The sequence below is a fragment of the Pezoporus flaviventris genome, unplaced genomic scaffold (genome assembly GCF_033815535.1).
Source record: "Pezoporus flaviventris isolate CSIRO_AGI_PZ_B2104156 unplaced genomic scaffold, CSIRO_AGI_Pfla_v1 ptg000143l, whole genome shotgun sequence".
Taxonomy (NCBI): domain Eukaryota; kingdom Metazoa; phylum Chordata; class Aves; order Psittaciformes; family Psittacidae; genus Pezoporus; species Pezoporus flaviventris.
In genome coordinates this window covers 608,463-626,073 of record NW_026892691.1, presented here as the reverse complement: position 1 = coordinate 626,073, position 17,611 = coordinate 608,463, and the positions used below count along the sequence as shown (strand labels likewise).

The 17,611-nt window shown below is 42.3% G+C and overlaps 2 protein-coding genes across 5 annotated transcripts in view; one reads left to right on the top strand and one right to left on the bottom strand.

Moving 5' to 3' along the window:
* The first annotated feature begins 626 nt into the window (after positions 1–626).
* SVIP (small VCP interacting protein) lies at positions 627–6,822 on the top strand. Its single transcript, XM_061479198.1, has 4 exons — positions 627–791; positions 1,988–2,038; positions 4,027–4,137; positions 5,329–6,822. The coding sequence occupies exons 1-4, from the start codon at positions 729–731 to the stop codon at positions 5,341–5,343; spliced, it is 240 nt and encodes a 79-aa protein (XP_061335182.1). The 5' UTR covers positions 627–728; the 3' UTR covers positions 5,344–6,822.
* A 4,210-nt stretch (positions 6,823–11,032) lies between these two features.
* Positions 11,033–17,611, bottom strand: part of GAS2 (growth arrest specific 2) — a 90,156-nt gene continuing 83,577 nt past the window's right edge. For all 4 annotated transcript variants that reach the window (XM_061479173.1, XM_061479171.1, XM_061479172.1 and 1 more), the window contains exon 8: positions 11,033–12,344. In XM_061479173.1, coding sequence (XP_061335157.1) covers positions 12,126–12,344 — 219 coding nt within the window. In that variant the 3' untranslated portion in view covers positions 11,033–12,125. The remainder of the gene's footprint in view (positions 12,345–17,611) is intronic.

The following is a 17,611-nucleotide window of genomic DNA, read 5'->3' as shown; positions in this document are numbered from 1 at the left end:
TGTGGCGGGGGGAGGTGGAATTAGATGAGCTTTAAGGTCCCTTCCAACTCAAACCACTCTATAGTTCTATAAAATTTTTGTGTCTTTTTACAAAAGAACGTAGTGACAGGACAAAGGGCTTTAAACTGCCAGGAGATTGAGATTTTGGCACCTTCCCTGCGAGGCTGCTGAGGCACTGGCACAGGTTGCCCAAACAAACTGTTGCTGCCCCATTCCCGGCAGTGTTCAAGGCCAGGCTGGCGTAACCTGGGTTGGAACTGGATGAATTTAAGGCCCTTTTCAACCTACACCATCCCATGGCTCCCCACAGCGCCGATCTCGGCAGCCCCGCTCCCACCCGCCGGGTTGCGCCGCTCGGTGGCAGCACCGGCTTGGGGAACGGGAGGACTGGTCGCCGTTGGATGGAGCCCTGTAGCCAACTTCCCGGAGCGAGCTGGACGTTAACGAGAACTATCGACCTTTAGCCCTAAAATAGGACGAATCTAATTTAGTTTCATGCCTGGGGGAAGGAGAACTAGCGCTGGTCTACCGCTGTTTCTTTCGCCCACCCCCACCCCCCCCCCGCGGGCCTCCTGGCCGGGCCCGGCCAAGCCGCCCTCGGCCGCCGGCCCCACGACGGGGCGGGCCCTGCCGGAGAGCAGCGCCGGGCGGGGCCGGGCCCGCCACCGCCTCTCCGCTGTCCGCCGGCACCGCAGCGATTGCGGGTCGTGCGGGCGGTGTGGCCCGCCATGGGGCTGTGCCTGCCCTGCATGGGGGGCGCAGTGAAGGACGTGGTGGAGACGCCCGATCCGGTGAGTGCGGGAGCACGTTCTCCCGCTCCGCCTGGGTGTTGGGTAGGGGGACTGACGCGGCGAGCTGCGGCCCTCCCCGCTGGGGCGGGGTGGGGAACCTGGGCCGCCCTAGCTAATATGGCGGCCAGGCCGCAGGGAGGGGCGTGGCTGCGCCGGCAGCGCTCGCCGGAAAGCCTCAAAGCAGCGAAAAGGCCGCGCGGGTGCCGGGTAGAGCGGGTGGCCGGGTTTCCGTCATGGGAGAGCTGTCTGGGACGGGGCTACGCGCACCCGTCCTCTGCTGCCTCAGGCCTCACCCGTGAGCCCTCGTTTGGAGACAGCGATTTCATGTCGAGGGGGTCCGAGCCACGGCTGGGGCCATGGTGACCCTCTCTTTAACTGGAAACAGTGAAATCTAGCGCACAGTGATGCTCGGTTCTAACTAACCTTCTCTGTGTGTACCTGAGAGGCGGGGTCGGTCACCGCTCCCAGGTAACAAGTGGTAGGACACGATGAAACGGCCTTAAGCTGTGCCAGGGGAGGTTTAGACTGGATATTAGGAAAAAATTCTTCCCCAGAGGGTGTTCAGGCATTGGAACAGGCTGCCCAGGGCAGTGGTGGAGTCACCGTCCCTGGAAGTGTTATCAAACCTTGTAGATGAGGCCCTCAGTGCCATGGTTTAGTGGTGGCCTCGGCAGTGCTGGGGAACGATTTGGCTTGATGATCTTAAAGGTCTTTTCCAACCCGTTTGATTCTGTGGTTTGTAGGATGGCATTTCTTCTGGCGAGTAGGAACCTATCCCCATGCTTCTGTACCCCTTTATCTGAAGGTTTTGTGGGGGTAGAAGGAAAGGAGCCCACTCAGGCTGGAGGATTGAGCTTTCCTCTGCTCAAACTCCAAAAGGACGTTTCACACCCTGCGTGCCTTTCAGTTGGAATTTTTCAGAGTGAAGGCGTAAAACTGACAGCTGAATACAGATTTTTGGTGGCGGTTTGCTGTGGCTGTGTCAGCAGCTGCTCCTGTAGCATCTGAGTCACTAGAAACACTTTGTTCTTGCAGACTGGCAATGCAGAGAAAGATGATGCTAATTGGCTTAAGGTTGGCATTTTGTGGCAGCTTGCATTGCAGAGTTGAGTCATCCTCTAAAAAAACTGAGACTTTCAAAAGAATGTACAGACTGTGCTGGAAGAGAATTTCACTGTCTTTCACTTTTTATTTAGGAAATAAAAAGAAGACAGCTAGCAGAAGCTGCTGAAAAGAGGCAGATGGAGGTAAGGTCTGATAAAGTGCCATTTATTCAAAATATATTTAAGGTAACAGATTTATGGGGAAAATAGCCAGTACTCTCTGGAAGCACTGGATATTGTGCCTGGATTGTGGGAATTGCCATTAAATATTTTCATAGCATTAATGTTTTACCTTATACCATTTTTACATATCTCTATAGTCATGTTTAACAGCTTGGTATGTGCTCTGAGACCATTGCAAGATAACTGAGCTTGTTTGGATGGGAGTAGTTAAGAAAACAACCTGAAAATTGGAAAAGCAAGTTGAACATTTGGGTTTTTTTCCCCGCCATGACTTGATAACAAGAGATTGAGAAATACTTCAAACTGGAATCATCAAACAATTGTTGTGCTAGCAATTTCAAGTGGTACTGCACTTGTACTTCACTTACAAATGCAGGCTATAGGCACTTGCAAGTTCAGTTTATCAGTGTGGAAACAGTTGGGCTCATAATTCCAGAAGAGAACAAGTATTAACTTACTCTTCTGTCTTTTTAAGATTGTTAAGCTTTAAATACTGCAATATCCTTGCAAGCTAGAAGAGGGTAGGATGCAAGCATACTAACAGAATGTAAAATAGCTAGCCTGTTTATACCTTTCCATACCCCTCAAAAAGTTTATAACATACACCACACAAAAGCTGTTGTAAGTAAAAAGTGTATGTTTGAGACCACAGCTGAACTAGCAAGAGAAAGGAACATGTTGTATGAGTGTTAGTGACGTTACATATTGAATTAAACATCAGCCATTATTGATGAGGACCATGTTGACCTGTTTTAAGGGAGTTTGGTCAATAATTCAAGCCACAGTTGATTGATGCTTCAGAGTCCTCTAAAACCCCTTGATTTTGTGTCAGACTACATAGAATCACAGAATGGTTTAGGTTAGAAGGGGCCATAAATCTCATTTCGTTCCAACTCTGTGCCATGGGCAGGGACACCTTCCACCACACCAGGGTGCTCAGTGACTTGCCTCAGTAGCCTGTTGAGAGTTGTGCTTCTCATCACAGCCTTGAATTTCAGGCGAGAGGATTGCTACTTTCCTCTGTTAGATTATAACATCTTTTGTGTAGCTATAGTGACATAACCCAAAACATAGCTAAGGAATCAGTTTTTAGAACATATTTCTTTTTTTCTGTGTTTACAGCATTAAGTGTTCATAGTTCTGATATTCCTGCCATATAGTCAAGGTCCTCTTCAGACCATCACCAGGGGGATGTGAAGTAGGCAGCTGACAGAAGGTTTCTCATCTAGGTATTTACTGCTGTCCGTACATCCTGTGAAGTTTGAAGGGTAGACTGGCACACAGGTTATTTCTCAGATCACAGTTTAGAAGTTCTTACAGCCTGAGCACTACCAACACAAGTTTTTTCTAACTCCCCTGCATGTAAAGTTCTCATCATTTTCAGTAGTAGCTGTACAGAGCTTGTGACTTCCTCTGCTTATTGTTAGAATAGAATATTGTCATGATTTCCATCATTTGTATGCTATCTCTAGGTAAGGTAACCTTTTGATAAAAAGAGATGGAATAAGTGACCACATGATGAAACAGCTAAAGTCCTTGGAAGTTCTGTCTGCCTGCATCATCTCTTCCCAGTTAGTTCTGTTTCTGAGGGCAAGAATAGGCCCTGACACTGACAAAACCACAGACTAAAGATTTATTGGACTGTTAGGAAGGGAGGTTCTGGTTCTGCTTCTTAGTATGCAAAGCAGGTACATGTAACTGCATTAAATATGTTCACTTGGATGTAATAACAATATGAAACAAACCCCTCACAGATACCTGCAGGACCAAGAGCTCACAGTGTGAAGAAGCATCCTAAAAGGTCTATATTTAGGTAATAGTAGCATTACTTAATGTTTCAGTCTTTTCACACAAACCAGAATTCACAAAAAGTTATTGCCAAGACTTGCAGTTTGGTTTCTATACAGAAAAATAGCTGAGTGGTCTTACCCAAACGTGTTCTCTTCCAGGCTTCCTCTCGAGGTATTAAGAACGTTTACTCTGTAGAGCAAAAGAAAAAGAAACAGGAAGAAATGGAAAAAAGAATGACAGCTTCAGGTTCTGGAGGAGGAGGACTGAGAGTAAGTTTAAAGAAGAAACAACATGATGCAGCTGTCTGTATTTTCACTGAGAAAGTCCTGCTTTGTTGCTGTCCATAAGATTGAATAACGAGGAAAAACTAAGAGGAAGGGAAATGAAAGCATGGGTCATTTTCACAATGTTCTTAGTGAGGCTTCATTTCTGGGACACAAAGACAGCAAGGATGGCAGAGAGCTCCCCATTTCTTCCTCCTCAGTTTCTCCATTGTACTTTCAGCACTGGGGACCTTCTCATAGATTTGCCCTGTACTCAGTGTCTCTTTTCAGTACCAGCTGTGATTGTCTCACTTCCCTCCGTTTACAGAAAATGTTTGAACCAAGTAGGGTAATGTCTTTGGGTTTCCTGTGTCTGTCTCTGCATTCAGTGTTGGCATAGACACTGACCAACTTTACTGCAGTTACTACTAGTTTTCTAATGTAAACTTTGTCAGACCAGGCAGAGATTTAATTTAGAAATAGAATCCCAGACTGTTTTGGGCTGGAAGGGACCTTGAAGCTCATCCACTTCCAACCCCCTGCCATGGGCAGGGACAGCTTCCACTAGACCAGGTTGTTCCAAGCCCTGTCCAGCTTGACCTTGAACACTGCCAGGAATGGAGCAGCCACAGCTTCTCTGGACAGCCTGTGCCAGCGCCTCACCACCCTTGCAGGGAAGAACTTCTTCGTTTATCTAACCTGAATCTTCCCTCTGTCAGTTTAAAGCTATTCCCCCTTGTCCTGTCACTACCTGCTCTTGTAAAAAGTCCCTTTCCAGATTTCCTGTAGGCCCTTTTTAGGTATTGAAGACTTAAAAGGTCTCCCCAGAGCCTTCTCTACCCCAGGCTGAACAAGGCCAGCTCTCTCAGCCTGTCATTATGAAACGAGATTCCTGTAGAATGTCTCCAAAGCAATAGGTACATCTGGTTATCAAAACACAGGTTTCATAAGCCTTCACCTCTTACTGTCACTGCTGTATGTGGCTCAGCGGGCATTTTAGACAACCTGGTGCTGGTGGGTTACACATCCCTCACTTGCTGGGTATAAAAGGTGTTGGAATGGGAATTCACTGTATTTAGACAACTTTGTGTTTGGGTTGGGTTTTTTGGGGAGGTTCGTTAGTTTGGTTTGGTTTTTTTCTTGCTTTCCCCTATCTTCATAAAAACTTGTGGTGTGTTATGTTGTTTTTGTCTCTAGTGGCAGGTTGGATAAAGAAGCATGACTTGCAAAGAGAAGATTGACGTTTACTGCCAATAACTTGCCAGTTTCTGCAGCTGAGTGGCACTTACTCATCATGTGGCTTTTGCTGTTTGCATATGAAGACTCAGCAGTACTTCGCCATTGTGGGAGAGCAGGGGTGGAAACACACTAAGAAATTTAAAAACTAACTTTGAGCACTAAGTTTTCGCCAGTTTTTGTTTATTTTGTGTGCATGTTTTATTGCTTCCCTGTCACACGACTGAGGTGGATTCACATGGAAGTGGCCTCCGTGTACCTGTAGTGAGTCAGTACATGGATGCTTATCTGGTCAAGTGGGTGTCTGTCTGTGTGACTGGCTTAGGCACATCTCAGGTGTCCATGTGGTGGTATTGACCCTTATTTCAAACTCTCCCATCAAACTATTTTCTAAGTCCTCATGTAGAAAGCTGTCCATAAATATATATATTTGAATATGTGGGTAATGACATTTCTCTTCAGTTTCTTAATGACTTTTGAACTGCTTAGGGATTTAGTGCCTTGTTCAAAACAGAAAGCAGATTCACAGTGGACCCTTGCCAATAGAAGTGTTTTGTGACACTAGTTTAAAAAAAATAGAAACCTTTATAAACCTTATGTACTTACATGAAGAAAGCTGTTCTATTATGAGCCTAATAATTGTTTTTGGATGTGCATTTCCTTTGAGACTGTAAATATTTATAGTGAATGCTGGAAGTTAAACATTACATTAATAGTATTATTAGTCTTTCTCTTTTATTACCACAAGAGAGCAATGCTGCACCTCGCAGGAGTTTGAAAAACAAATGGCAAAGGACTTCATCACGTCTTGGATGGTTCATTTTCTCAGATTTGTGTTCTGTCCTGTCTAGGTGGGTTTGTTATTGTGCAGTAACATCTGCCAAGTGTCCAAAACTCTGTGACTATTTCCCTGTCTTCAGCAATGTCTGTGGTTCCTTTCCCAAACATGAAGCTGTCTTTTATTATTTATTGCTCCCTAAACCCTGGTGTTAAAACCAGACTTTCAAACTAATAGCCTCAAGCCACTGCTTTGATAGAGCGGTTTGTTGCACCATGTTTGACACTTGAATCTAACTTCATTTTCCCCAGAGAGCACAATGCTTGGCCTCAGTATCTTACTGGCCTCATTTCTGTCCTAGTTTAGGTTATAGAGGCTTCCCCCACCCCACCTTGAACTAAATATTTCTGCTTTTATCTCCCTCGGTAGCGTTTCATGCTGTCTTAGGAGCGCAGTCCTGACACAATGAGTTTTCTGGCTTAGCCTTCAGAATTGAGAAGAGAGACTTTTCAGTATTAACATAGTGGTGTTTGGGCTAAGAAGCTGTGTCCTTGGCAGATCAATGTCTTCGGTTTCCTTTTGGTTGCTGGCAATTAACTGGTCATAGCAAGTTGGGGTTTTTAAGTCTTAACAAAACATGCATTGAATTATAATAAAATATATTCTTAAAAACATCACCCATTAGTGTTTTGATGCTGTCAGAACTGGAGGAGTTCACAATGAGAAGCAGTTGTATATCCTTGCTTATCAGCCTAAGGCAAGCCTGTTGGGTTCTGTCACCAGTGGAGGTGCTTTATGGTCGAGTAAAGGATTGCTGCCCTGGCTGAACACACACACTGCTCAGTACCCATTTGCAGATACAGTAGCTTGACTGGGCCTGCCTGCCAGCTTCTCTGCAAGGGTTAGGGAAGGTCTGAACCACCTCGGACCTAAGAGGTGATTTGTGTAAGTCAGAATTACCACAGAAGAAAAAAAACAGCTCTTATCTCTCCATCCTTCTAAGTAAAAGCCAGATACATCTGTGCTTCTTAAGAGTCCTTGCTCTCAATGTCAGATGTATTCCTACAGCTAAGAAGGTCAGAGGATTTTGGGGCATGTAGTTGTACATTACAAACCTCTGCTTGATAAAGCTGTTCGTGAAGATGTTTCTATGCCGTACCCATCTCACTGCTCACATGACTGGTCTGAACTGAATCTGGGAAATTCTTGGGGTAAATAGAAACACCTCTTGATGGTTTAAGGGTTTGGGTTTTTTTCTAATATTTTCAGTTGAGAACTAATGCAGAAAATACTGCAGTTCAGTTAAATACGCCTAATGAGTACCTGAAGTGTACCATTAAATGGTAAAGCAGAGAGCTGTGTAGATGAGAGCTGCTTTGTCCTTGTAGGAGCAGATGCCTCCCCTCTCTTTCTTACCGTTAGCACTGCACTAATATGAAACACAGTAAGAATTTTGTCCTTACTTCCCCCAGTCAGGGAGGTTTACTTCACCTTTAAGGCTGTCAAAACACATCCAGTCACACAGATTATGAAGGCAGTTGGCATTTTGTTTGCTTTACAGCAGTACAACTACCTTTTTTCTCTCTACCTTCTGAAAGCACTGTCTTGCAGCTCACTTGAACAACTGGAAGGCAGAGGCCAGTGCTTGCAAGCCAAAATGAAAGGGCTGACTCGGTGACTGCAATAGTAGCATCTTTGTTGCAGTAACAGAAAATGAAGCCATCTGCTACAGCCTGTTGTTAAAACACACAAATAATGCCGGGAAGAGTGTTTGGGGCACAACTTCCTGAGGTTTGGGAGGACCCAGGAGCTGCATATCCACAGGGGCAGTAGCCTTCTGCAGCCCCATAAACATTCACATCATCCCATGTGTCTCATTCACCTGACTCTGGATTCTAAACATAGCACAGGCCAAGAAAGGAAGAGAAGCAGACAGAGCAAATAATAAGTGCTCTGCCTCCTCTGTCAGGTACCACACAGCAGTAGCCAGTGAGGCAGCACGGAACACAAGCCCGACAAAAGCCAGCCCTTTCCATACCTCCAGCAGCTGCTTCTACAAACAGCTCGTCTCTCTGATCTAAAATGCATGTAATGAATTCATTTTAAGACAATCTATATTATATAGTCTGTACAATATAGAGCTATATATGTGTGTGGCTATACCACCTATTGACGCCTCCTTACTTCACTCCTCCCCACCAGCAGCCCTTGAACAGCTTCCATTGATTACAGGTAGCATCTCTAAATCACTGTTGGAAAAAGGGCAGTAACACAAAGGAAGAAACAATTCCGCTATCAGAAAGATAAAAACCCTATCATTAATCAGTTAAGTAAATAATCCTGCTTGGTAGAAAAACTCCAGGTAATCCATGAAGAGCAAGGTGACAGAAAGTACCTCCTTTAACGAGCAATTACCAATGTTACATTTCCAACCTAATTCTGAATTGCTTCCAGCATGGTGATACTTTTCTGACATTCTACAAGACTAATAGTTTCTGTAAGTGATCTTACAGAGCCCAACCACGTGGGGCTTCAGCACAGTTACAAGGTTAGTGGTGTATGACCCGATGTATGTGTGTATGGCTTGGTTGTATGACCCAATGAGAGTTTTAAGAGTATTTGCTGCAGCTCATAACTCGACTTTTGATGACTTTCAGCCTCCTCAAAACTCAAATCCAGTCAAGTTACACTGCAACAGTGAGCTCAAACCACTACAGAGCACTCCTCTCTACAATCTTCCATGCCTAGTTCAGCATTTCAGTATCTCACCTCCTGCTCTTTTATCAAGAGACTGTTCCACAGCCCCACCAGACCCTCTCTCACTCAGGGGGACAAGAGAAGAGCTGCAGGCCATCCTTGGGGGTAACTCTGAAATTCAGTTCAGCCTTCTAGAAATCTACACAGATACCTCACTATCACAGACTTTAGCATAGAAACTTCAAGTACCACCCATCTTAGCTAGCTGGTCAAACAGTGGGGTTATTTCCTGCCTAAATACTTCCTACATGAAGGCTGTTCTGCCCCAGCACTGCAACAAGGGCCATGCCTCTGAGCAAGATTGTGATGCACACAGAATCATAGAATAGTTTGGGTTGGAAGTGACCTCAAAGCTCATCCAGTTCCAACCCCCTGCCACAGGGGGGGACATCCAGTTCCAACCCCCTGCCACAGGGCAGGGACACTTCCCACTAAACCACATTGCTCCAAGCCCCATCCAACCTGGCCTTGAATGCTGCCAGGGATGGGGCAGCCACAGCTTCTCTGGGCAACCTGTGCCAGTGCCTCAGCACCCTCAAAGGGAAGAACTTCCGCCTCATGTCTCATGTAAATCACCCCTCTGTCAGTTAAAAGACATTCCTCCTTCTCCTGTCACTATATGCCTTTGTAAAAAAAAAACCCTCGACAGATTTCTTAACAAAATCTTTAGCTTTGTAAACTGAGGCTTAGGCTACTAAGAAACATCCCAACTCCTACATTGCCACAGAATCCATTACATTAAGAAAATACTATGTAGCATGCTAATAACACTTAACCATCTGAATAGCATACTTCCAATCCCTTTCTCCAGAGGTACTTAGCCTGACACATTTAATTGCCTGTTTCCTTTCTTGATGCTTCTGCTTTAATTTCCTCCTCTGCTCCCCCCACTTACACCAGCTGCACTAAATGCAGTTAAAGTCGCACCTGGAAGTTTTACCCAGATAAAGGGCAGTGGCAGCACTTTAAAAAGTCCTTTATAAGTCTCCCATCTGGACCTAAGTTGAAGTGTTCAGGAGGTGTTCTAATACGATTTTTCTTTTTATGGTGCTTCAATACACTGAATCAAAAAAAGATTATTTGGATAGCTCCAGTGCAAGCACATAAATCAGTTCATAATTAACTTAAAATCTTCATTTGGATTTACCAGGATTATTTGTTGAAGTATAATATTAAAGCAAATCTAAGAAGACTTAAATAATGACCTGCTCTTGATTTATTAACAAGTAAAAACCTTCAAACATTTTACAGAAAAAAAAATGACAGTAATGCCAACTTCATGTTGAATAATAGAAATGCAACTATTTCTGTTTGAAAAAAGTAACATTTCAAATAAACACCGGATCCTTTCAGAAGTGGTAGTTTTTCCTTCTCCATTTGGAAACAAATCTCAGTGCACAGATTTCACATCATGAGGGTTTTTTTCAGCCGTGTTGGATTTTTCACATGTTGCTTATGGTCTCGTCTCTACTTCCCTAGTGGATACATCCATTGGTTCCATCAGAACTGGGTATTCTTGTGGCTTTTCAAAGGATTTACTGCTTGAGTAGATGTTTGACCTTCCTATAAACCATCTCAAAATTAAAAAGGCTGCAATTTTTCCTCCTAAAAGCACAGGTCAAATGATGTGTTGTTGCTTAGTAGGGTGAACCACACCATTGTGAACTGCTGGTATTGAGCAGATATTTTTAGGTATAGTGGTTCCACAAGTGAGATATAGGATACAAGTCGTGGAACATGAAAGAAGGCGGTCTTGATCATGTCTAGCCAGCAGATATTTTGCTGTTAATTTTACAGACCATGGGAGCAGAGCATGAGGCTGTTTTGAACATCAAAACATACAGAAAAATAGCTGGCACTGATAAAATTTTCTCAAGAATGCTATTGATTTTTTTCTCTCCCTGCAAACGAAAATTAAATTTCAGTAACATCCAGTATTTCTGTGCTATCTGTAGTAAATGAATGCTTGCCTTGTACACTGGGTAGCTCATTATTTGGTTAGTGAGCAGTGCTGTGTATCATAGGCATTCAGGCAGCAGCAGCAAAGCACAGGAACACAGATTACAAATGACAAATGAGGCTTCCAAAACGTAGGAGTATTTAAAAAAAATTTATTTCATTTGTAATGAAACAACTGAGTTCTGCTAAAATTTATACAGTCAGTGAAATAATCCTATAAAATGATTTTTCTAGGACGTTGCAAGGCACATAAATTACCGAATATAAACATAGAAAAGTAGCCAAAATAATGAACTAAGCCCCTGTATGCCTTTAACTATTTTTGAGGTGTGCAAATGATTTACAAGAACGTGAATCACTCCACTGACAGGGCAATGAGTATTTCACATTTGGCAAGACCAACACCATTAAAAGATAAGGGGAAAGGAAAGCTCAAATCTGGGACTCCAGAGGGACCCAGAATCTTCTGCAGCTCTTCCCTGCAGCACTGCTTCCCTTCAGGGGCTGCAGAACGTCACCCCGTGAGCACGACTAACACCTCTATTGTCTGCCAGAGGAAGGGGCAACCTCTCAGCTTCCCCATGCTTCTATATCAGACAATGCTGGAAGGAACAGGAAGGATATACAAACAGAAATAACATTCAGCATTGTCTTTAGCTTTAAAGAGTAGAGGTGTGGGGTTGTTGGGGTTTTTTTTTTTTGAGCTTTCTTTTTTAAAGTAATCACTTTGGGAAGTCGTTTGGCATGCAATAAATCTTTGTATTCTACTGGTTAAGAAAATCTTGCAAACCATAAAAATAGCCAATTTTTCTTTCATTTCAAGAGGCATTACCAAATAATTTCAACAATTGTTCATTTTCCACCTGCATATCTATTTTTCAACTAATCTAACAGTCAAGGATTCAATGTAATACAATTTTCATACAAATATAATGTATTGTGTATTTTCTTCCATTAACAGGATCCACTCCTTTATGTAACTCTAAGAATACGTTCACATATTAAAAGAGTAATAATTTGGCTAAAAATATATGTCTATTTCTTATCTGACTGTAGTAATTAGCCTATCAAGGGTAATTTGCTATAAAAGATACAGTACTAGAAATAAATAGTTCTACAGTTCAAAGATCTTCAAAATGGGTTGCCATTTCCAGTCTGCCTTAAATTTTCTGAAGTCCTTTTAAAGCATAAACTAAATTTACTACACTTGAGAAAATAATTTGGACCTACGTACATAGCGTCCCAATCACATGAGGAGCTTATTTCACTTAATCTCCTTCTTGGTTTTGTAATGGGCAGAAACCACCAGGTAATTGTCTGGATTCGTGTCCCTGAGGGTTGGAGACTTGCTCTGGATTGGAGAAGTTTTCCCATCCACTCGGGAGATCTGCAGCATTCGGCATGGGTCATGCTTCAGTAAGTAACCTGCAAAAGTTTCCCATCCTCCTCCAACACGAACCATCACGTGTTTGTTGTGCAGCATCTGAAATTGCATATACAGGGGAAAAGAAAACCAAACACAAACTCTTTAGAGAGATTCGCTCACTGGGAAATCACTTTTTTTTTTTTACTGTAAAAGCTGTGTTTGCTTCAATTAAAAGCCACAGAAATGCGTTAGTAGTCTGCTTTATAACAGAAGGAAAAGAAACAGTAGAATAGTTTTTATTTGAATTGAATAAGTCAATTAAAAAAAGAAAATGAGGTAGTATTTAAAGATTCTCATATTGTATGGAAGCAATGCTACATGTTCTCCTAGTCCTGCAGCACCCAATGATCCTGGTCTTCATGTGTTTAGGATAAACACGTTAGGGAATATGAATGATTTTCAGATTAATTTTTGGAAAATATGTTCATAAAGATGCCATTTTATATGTCTTGAAACTGGCTTTCTTTCTAGGCTAGGGAGCTATATAAAAGGAGCAGTGAAGGGCAAACCACTAAAACAGTCTCCTAAAATACCAAAAAATTTATTGAAGAGAATGAAGTACCATTTAGTTTAATAATTGACATAAATTCTACCTAAAATAGTCTGATGTTGTAATTAAATCAGTCTAATGAGGGACATTAGAAAGAAGACATCTGGAACTGTTTGCAGATACCTGAATTTATGCTGAGTTGTGAAAGAAAATACAAGAGAAGTCCCCAGGCTTTTTATTAGTGGGACAGCTCAGGACTGCTTACGTTCACTGACTTTATACCAGAAACCCTGGGGCTTGACCTCCAAAGGAATTTCAGGTGGAGAGGGGGATCTGACTGCCAAATTAGGCACCTATCTATTCTCCCATGTCAGCAGCAGCTGAGACTTCAGCTGGCAATTCCATTAATTTATCTCCTCCAGTTCTCCATGCAGAACAATCAAATAAATACCAGTGCAGTATCATAAAGCAGCATATTCTATAGAAGCCACATCCTAAATCACGCTTTGAAAAATGCTTTCATTAGTACATCCCATGAAATGCTCAACATAATTTAGCTGTAGTGCCAGAAATTAAGAATTGGCCATGTAAAAGGCAGCTTATAAGATGTTTAATGGAGTCTTGTCGTGGTTTAAATCCAGCCAGACAGCTTGTAATGATGTTTGGATTTATGGCTGTGCTGTGTATCTTCTACACATTCAAACCTCCCTTGTGGGCTGACAGTATTTGTAATTGAGACTTACATGGCACATAAGCCTTTTGCAACACAACGTATTTTAGATGAGAACACATAGCACAGAGAACAAAACAAGATCAATTCCCAACCAACAAAATCACAGATGATAATAAAAGGCAAAACCGAACTCTTTAAAAAAGCCAACCCAACCAACAAACACCCCACCTCAGCCTAAAATTGCATTGTTCGACTTCTGTTACCTGAGGAGACAGATTCATCTGGAATGAAGAAAGCATGGAAAGCTGTACAACTTTCTGAAGTTTGAAAATCAGAGAATGGTTTGTGTTGGAAGGGACCTTAAAGCTCATTAAGTTCCAACCCCATGCCATGGGCAGGGACACCTTCCACTAGACCAGGTTGGTCAAAGCTACTAGACCAGGACAAGTTTATAAGGAATCAAACTCTTTATTCAAATAAGCGGCTGCAGGTGTAATCTGGTTTGACAGTTCTCATTTAAAACATGAGAGTGCAAGGAAATACTTGTTTCTGCATTTTGTCTTTTGTGTGAAGCACAGCGGGAAGTCAATTCAGCTTTAGAGATACTGAAAAATAGTTACTTCTGATCTATCCCTGTGAGAACACATTCAAGTACTCTTAGTTTAATTAACATGTGTTAGCTACTAAGACTGTCTGTGCTGTTGCTCTCAGTTGCAGGAGCATTAACTTCTGCAATAGCTATACACACACGAGGTTTTCCTCTTGGTTTATATGGGTATGAGAGCAGAATAAGCCTCACATCTTCACAAACCACACTTTTTCATCTCAAACTTTGTATTTTAGTGCCCAGACTTCACTTTGAACTGACAGTGGTATGATCAGCTTTTAGCAAAATGAGAACTGACTCATGTCTTTAGTCTGGACAATGTATCATGAAAGAAGCGAATGTTTTTTACATCAAGTTTGAAAATTGCAGTTCAAACAGTGCCTCAGCCTAGACAACAGTCTACAGAATTTTATTTAGTGACTTTCCCGTCATAGAATGCCTAGAAAAGCATTTGAGAAACACCCCAAAAACTTATGTTAAAACATTTTAAGCCCATCGGTTCCACTACAAGTGAGACTGCTGCAGGAAGGAGTTAACTGTTGCTGAATTTCAGCTTCCACATATTGTCACGGGGGTTCACGTTCCAAGAGCAGTTAGAATCTGTACTTTTGATTAAGAGTTGGGAATGGAAAGTTAGCAGAAAGCATATTTGGTTCCATTTCCCTTAGGGACTACTGTGCAGACAAATAAAATCTACCACTGGTATGTTATTTCCTGATGCTCAGGCTGAATGTACATCTTCTGTCTTCCCCCCCCCCCCTTTTTTTTTCTTTATTTTTGTATTATTATACTATTATAAAATCAACTGAATGCTCATTGTCTATAGAGATTGGGGTTTTCTGCATCCTAAATATAGTTGTTGTTCATGCTGTGCTGTGCCACAAAAGTACCATTTTACTCCTATGGCCATATTTTGACCTTAGTGACACCAGCACAAATCCAGAGTAATTCTGCTAGCTTCAGAATAGCTCCAGGTTCACAGATGTAGAAAGGATTTCTCACCAGGGGTAAAACAAAAAAAAGAAAATAAAATAAAACAACTTTCTCTACTTTCTAACTGAAAAAGCACTTTCTTCCCCAACACACTTCAGCAGAAGATGAAACTTTTGAGATTTTATGATCCACCCAATTCAGTTTTTCCATTGCATGAGATCTCTGAGAAAGAAGTTGGATTCTACAATAACAATGTAATTATTCAGTTATCAATGTAAATAAATTCATGCCACGTGTGTATTTTCACACTGCTATCCAGCCAATTGAAATTGAGAAAACCCTTTCTGTGAAATAAAATCCAACATATGTTTAGGCTTGCTGTAAATCAGACTCCCAGACTGGTTTGGGTTGGTAGGAGCCTTAAAGCTCACACAGTTCCAACCCCCTGCCATGGGCAGGGACACCTTCCACTGGGCCAGGTTGCTTCAAGCCCCGTCCAACCTGGCCTTGAACACTGCCAGGGATGGGGCAGCCACAGCTTCTCTGGGCAACCTGTGCCAGTGCCTCACTCACAATATTTTTAGTTGTGTCAAAGCAGGGCTGTCACTAAAGCTGTTCTGTCTAGAATCTGTGTTTCAGTTGAACCCATGGTGAAGCAAACATACAAGAAACCAGATGACCAGACAATAGAATTGCAGAGGGAGAAATTTTAGATTGTTTTGCATGCTTTAAGGCTGTATCAAGAAATAATACAAAAAATAGACAATAGAAGTTAGGTGAACTAAGCTGTCATTGCATAGCACTTTGGCATCAATGTGAAATATAGTCTGAACAGTTCTGGTTTTCACATAAGTTTTGAGAGCTTTATGGCTTATTAAAGCGATATTAGGCTGTATGTGAAGATATTAAGCTCATGTAAATGAACACAATTTTACTGACTTGAAAAAAATCTATTCTGTCTTATGGGAACTGAAAATCTGTCCCAATATTGTTATTGTGATTCTTCAGATTATATTATAATTTTCTTCAAGAGCATTTCAGGGAGGGAAGGGGAAGCAAGAGGAGAAATTACACACTGTGGATTTGATCCAAGTACTGCAAAAGTCAACGGAAAGAATCCTACTAACTCAAAAGGAACTTGGGCTGGGGTCTGGAAGCCAAATGCAGCAACCTAAAGCGAATCACAGCCTGAAGCTAGTTGGTGTGATTTTAAGCCAATTTCAGAAACAATGTAGGCTACATACTGAGAGAATATTGACTATAAAATCCAAAGGTGTTTGGCCAACTAACACAGTGCATCACACCAGTGGCTGTGCAAAGAAATTGTTGCACTCCCAAAGTGTAACATTAATGAGACTGGGAAAGAGAAGAACTGAATCTCTTCAATTAACTTTTGCTGAACACGAACCACTTAGACTCAGCAGCAGCAGCAGATATAACCCTTGTTTCTCATATCTGAGCATTTAAGGGGCCTTCTTTGGGAGGTGTTCAGAACTACATTATGAAGCAGGCTTCTAGATCAATATATTTTCATCCTGACCCAAGGTATTTCAGGCCAACACTAAGGAAATTCCAATGTTGTTAAGACTTAGCACATCACTGTGCCAGACCACTACCCATAGCAAGTTGGAAGGCCTCACCACCATCGCTGCATGCTTTTCAAGTTCTGAAGTGAATGCAAACACACACAGAGCACACTCAGACATGGCTTCTCTACAATCTTACTGCAACCCAGGCTGATGCTATTTAGGAATCTTCACTAACCATTCTTAGCAAAAAACAAGGTGATAGCGAGGTACAAAGCTCAATCAGGAACAAGACCCAGATCTGGGCAGTCAGCCTTCCCCGGTGAGTCTCTGGGCCTATATCTAGATTGTGGTATTGCCAAGTAATGAAAAATTATTCTTCAGGGCGTAGCCAGCAGGAGGCTGGAGCTGGGATTCTATGTGGTCCGTGGAGGTTTTGAGGAGACCTGGCATGAGCAAGTGCAAGGGCCTTGGGCAAAAGAAGAGCCACAGGGCTGCCCTTGGGAGCATGGATTAGCATGACTGAATAGCGATGTTTAGCAACATTGCATTTCCATAATCATTACTATTATCATATTGACACTTTACTAATTTACAATAAATGCCCATGCAGTAAAGGCAGTAGCGGGTGGTAGTAGGTATTTACAGCAAGTCTTCTAAATACCTTCAAATAGGGAAGTGTATTTTCAGAAACTTGTAGGTAACTATTGCCAAAGGGAGTTTTTCTACTTACCTGAGAATTCAGTGACCTGAAATACCATCAAGAATGTGTCACAGTCCCCTGATCAATTGCTGCAAGCCACAATTAAATATGTAAAAATACCTCATTACCAGAGATTATGCAATTTCATCCCTAAAGTTCATTGTAAAATCTATAGCAAAATCCTGCAGCACCATCGGATCTGAACATCAGTCAGCTTAGATTCAGATGCATCCCCACTTTAAAAAGTTTACAGCCACCGTGTGATATCTATTATAAAAGGCATTACTACTGCTACATACTGTTATGGACACAAGGGAACATGGAAGCAATTCCCAAGAGGATATGGAAGAAAAGCAGCTTCCAGCTGGAAAGCTAGAAAGCTTCCCTCCAAC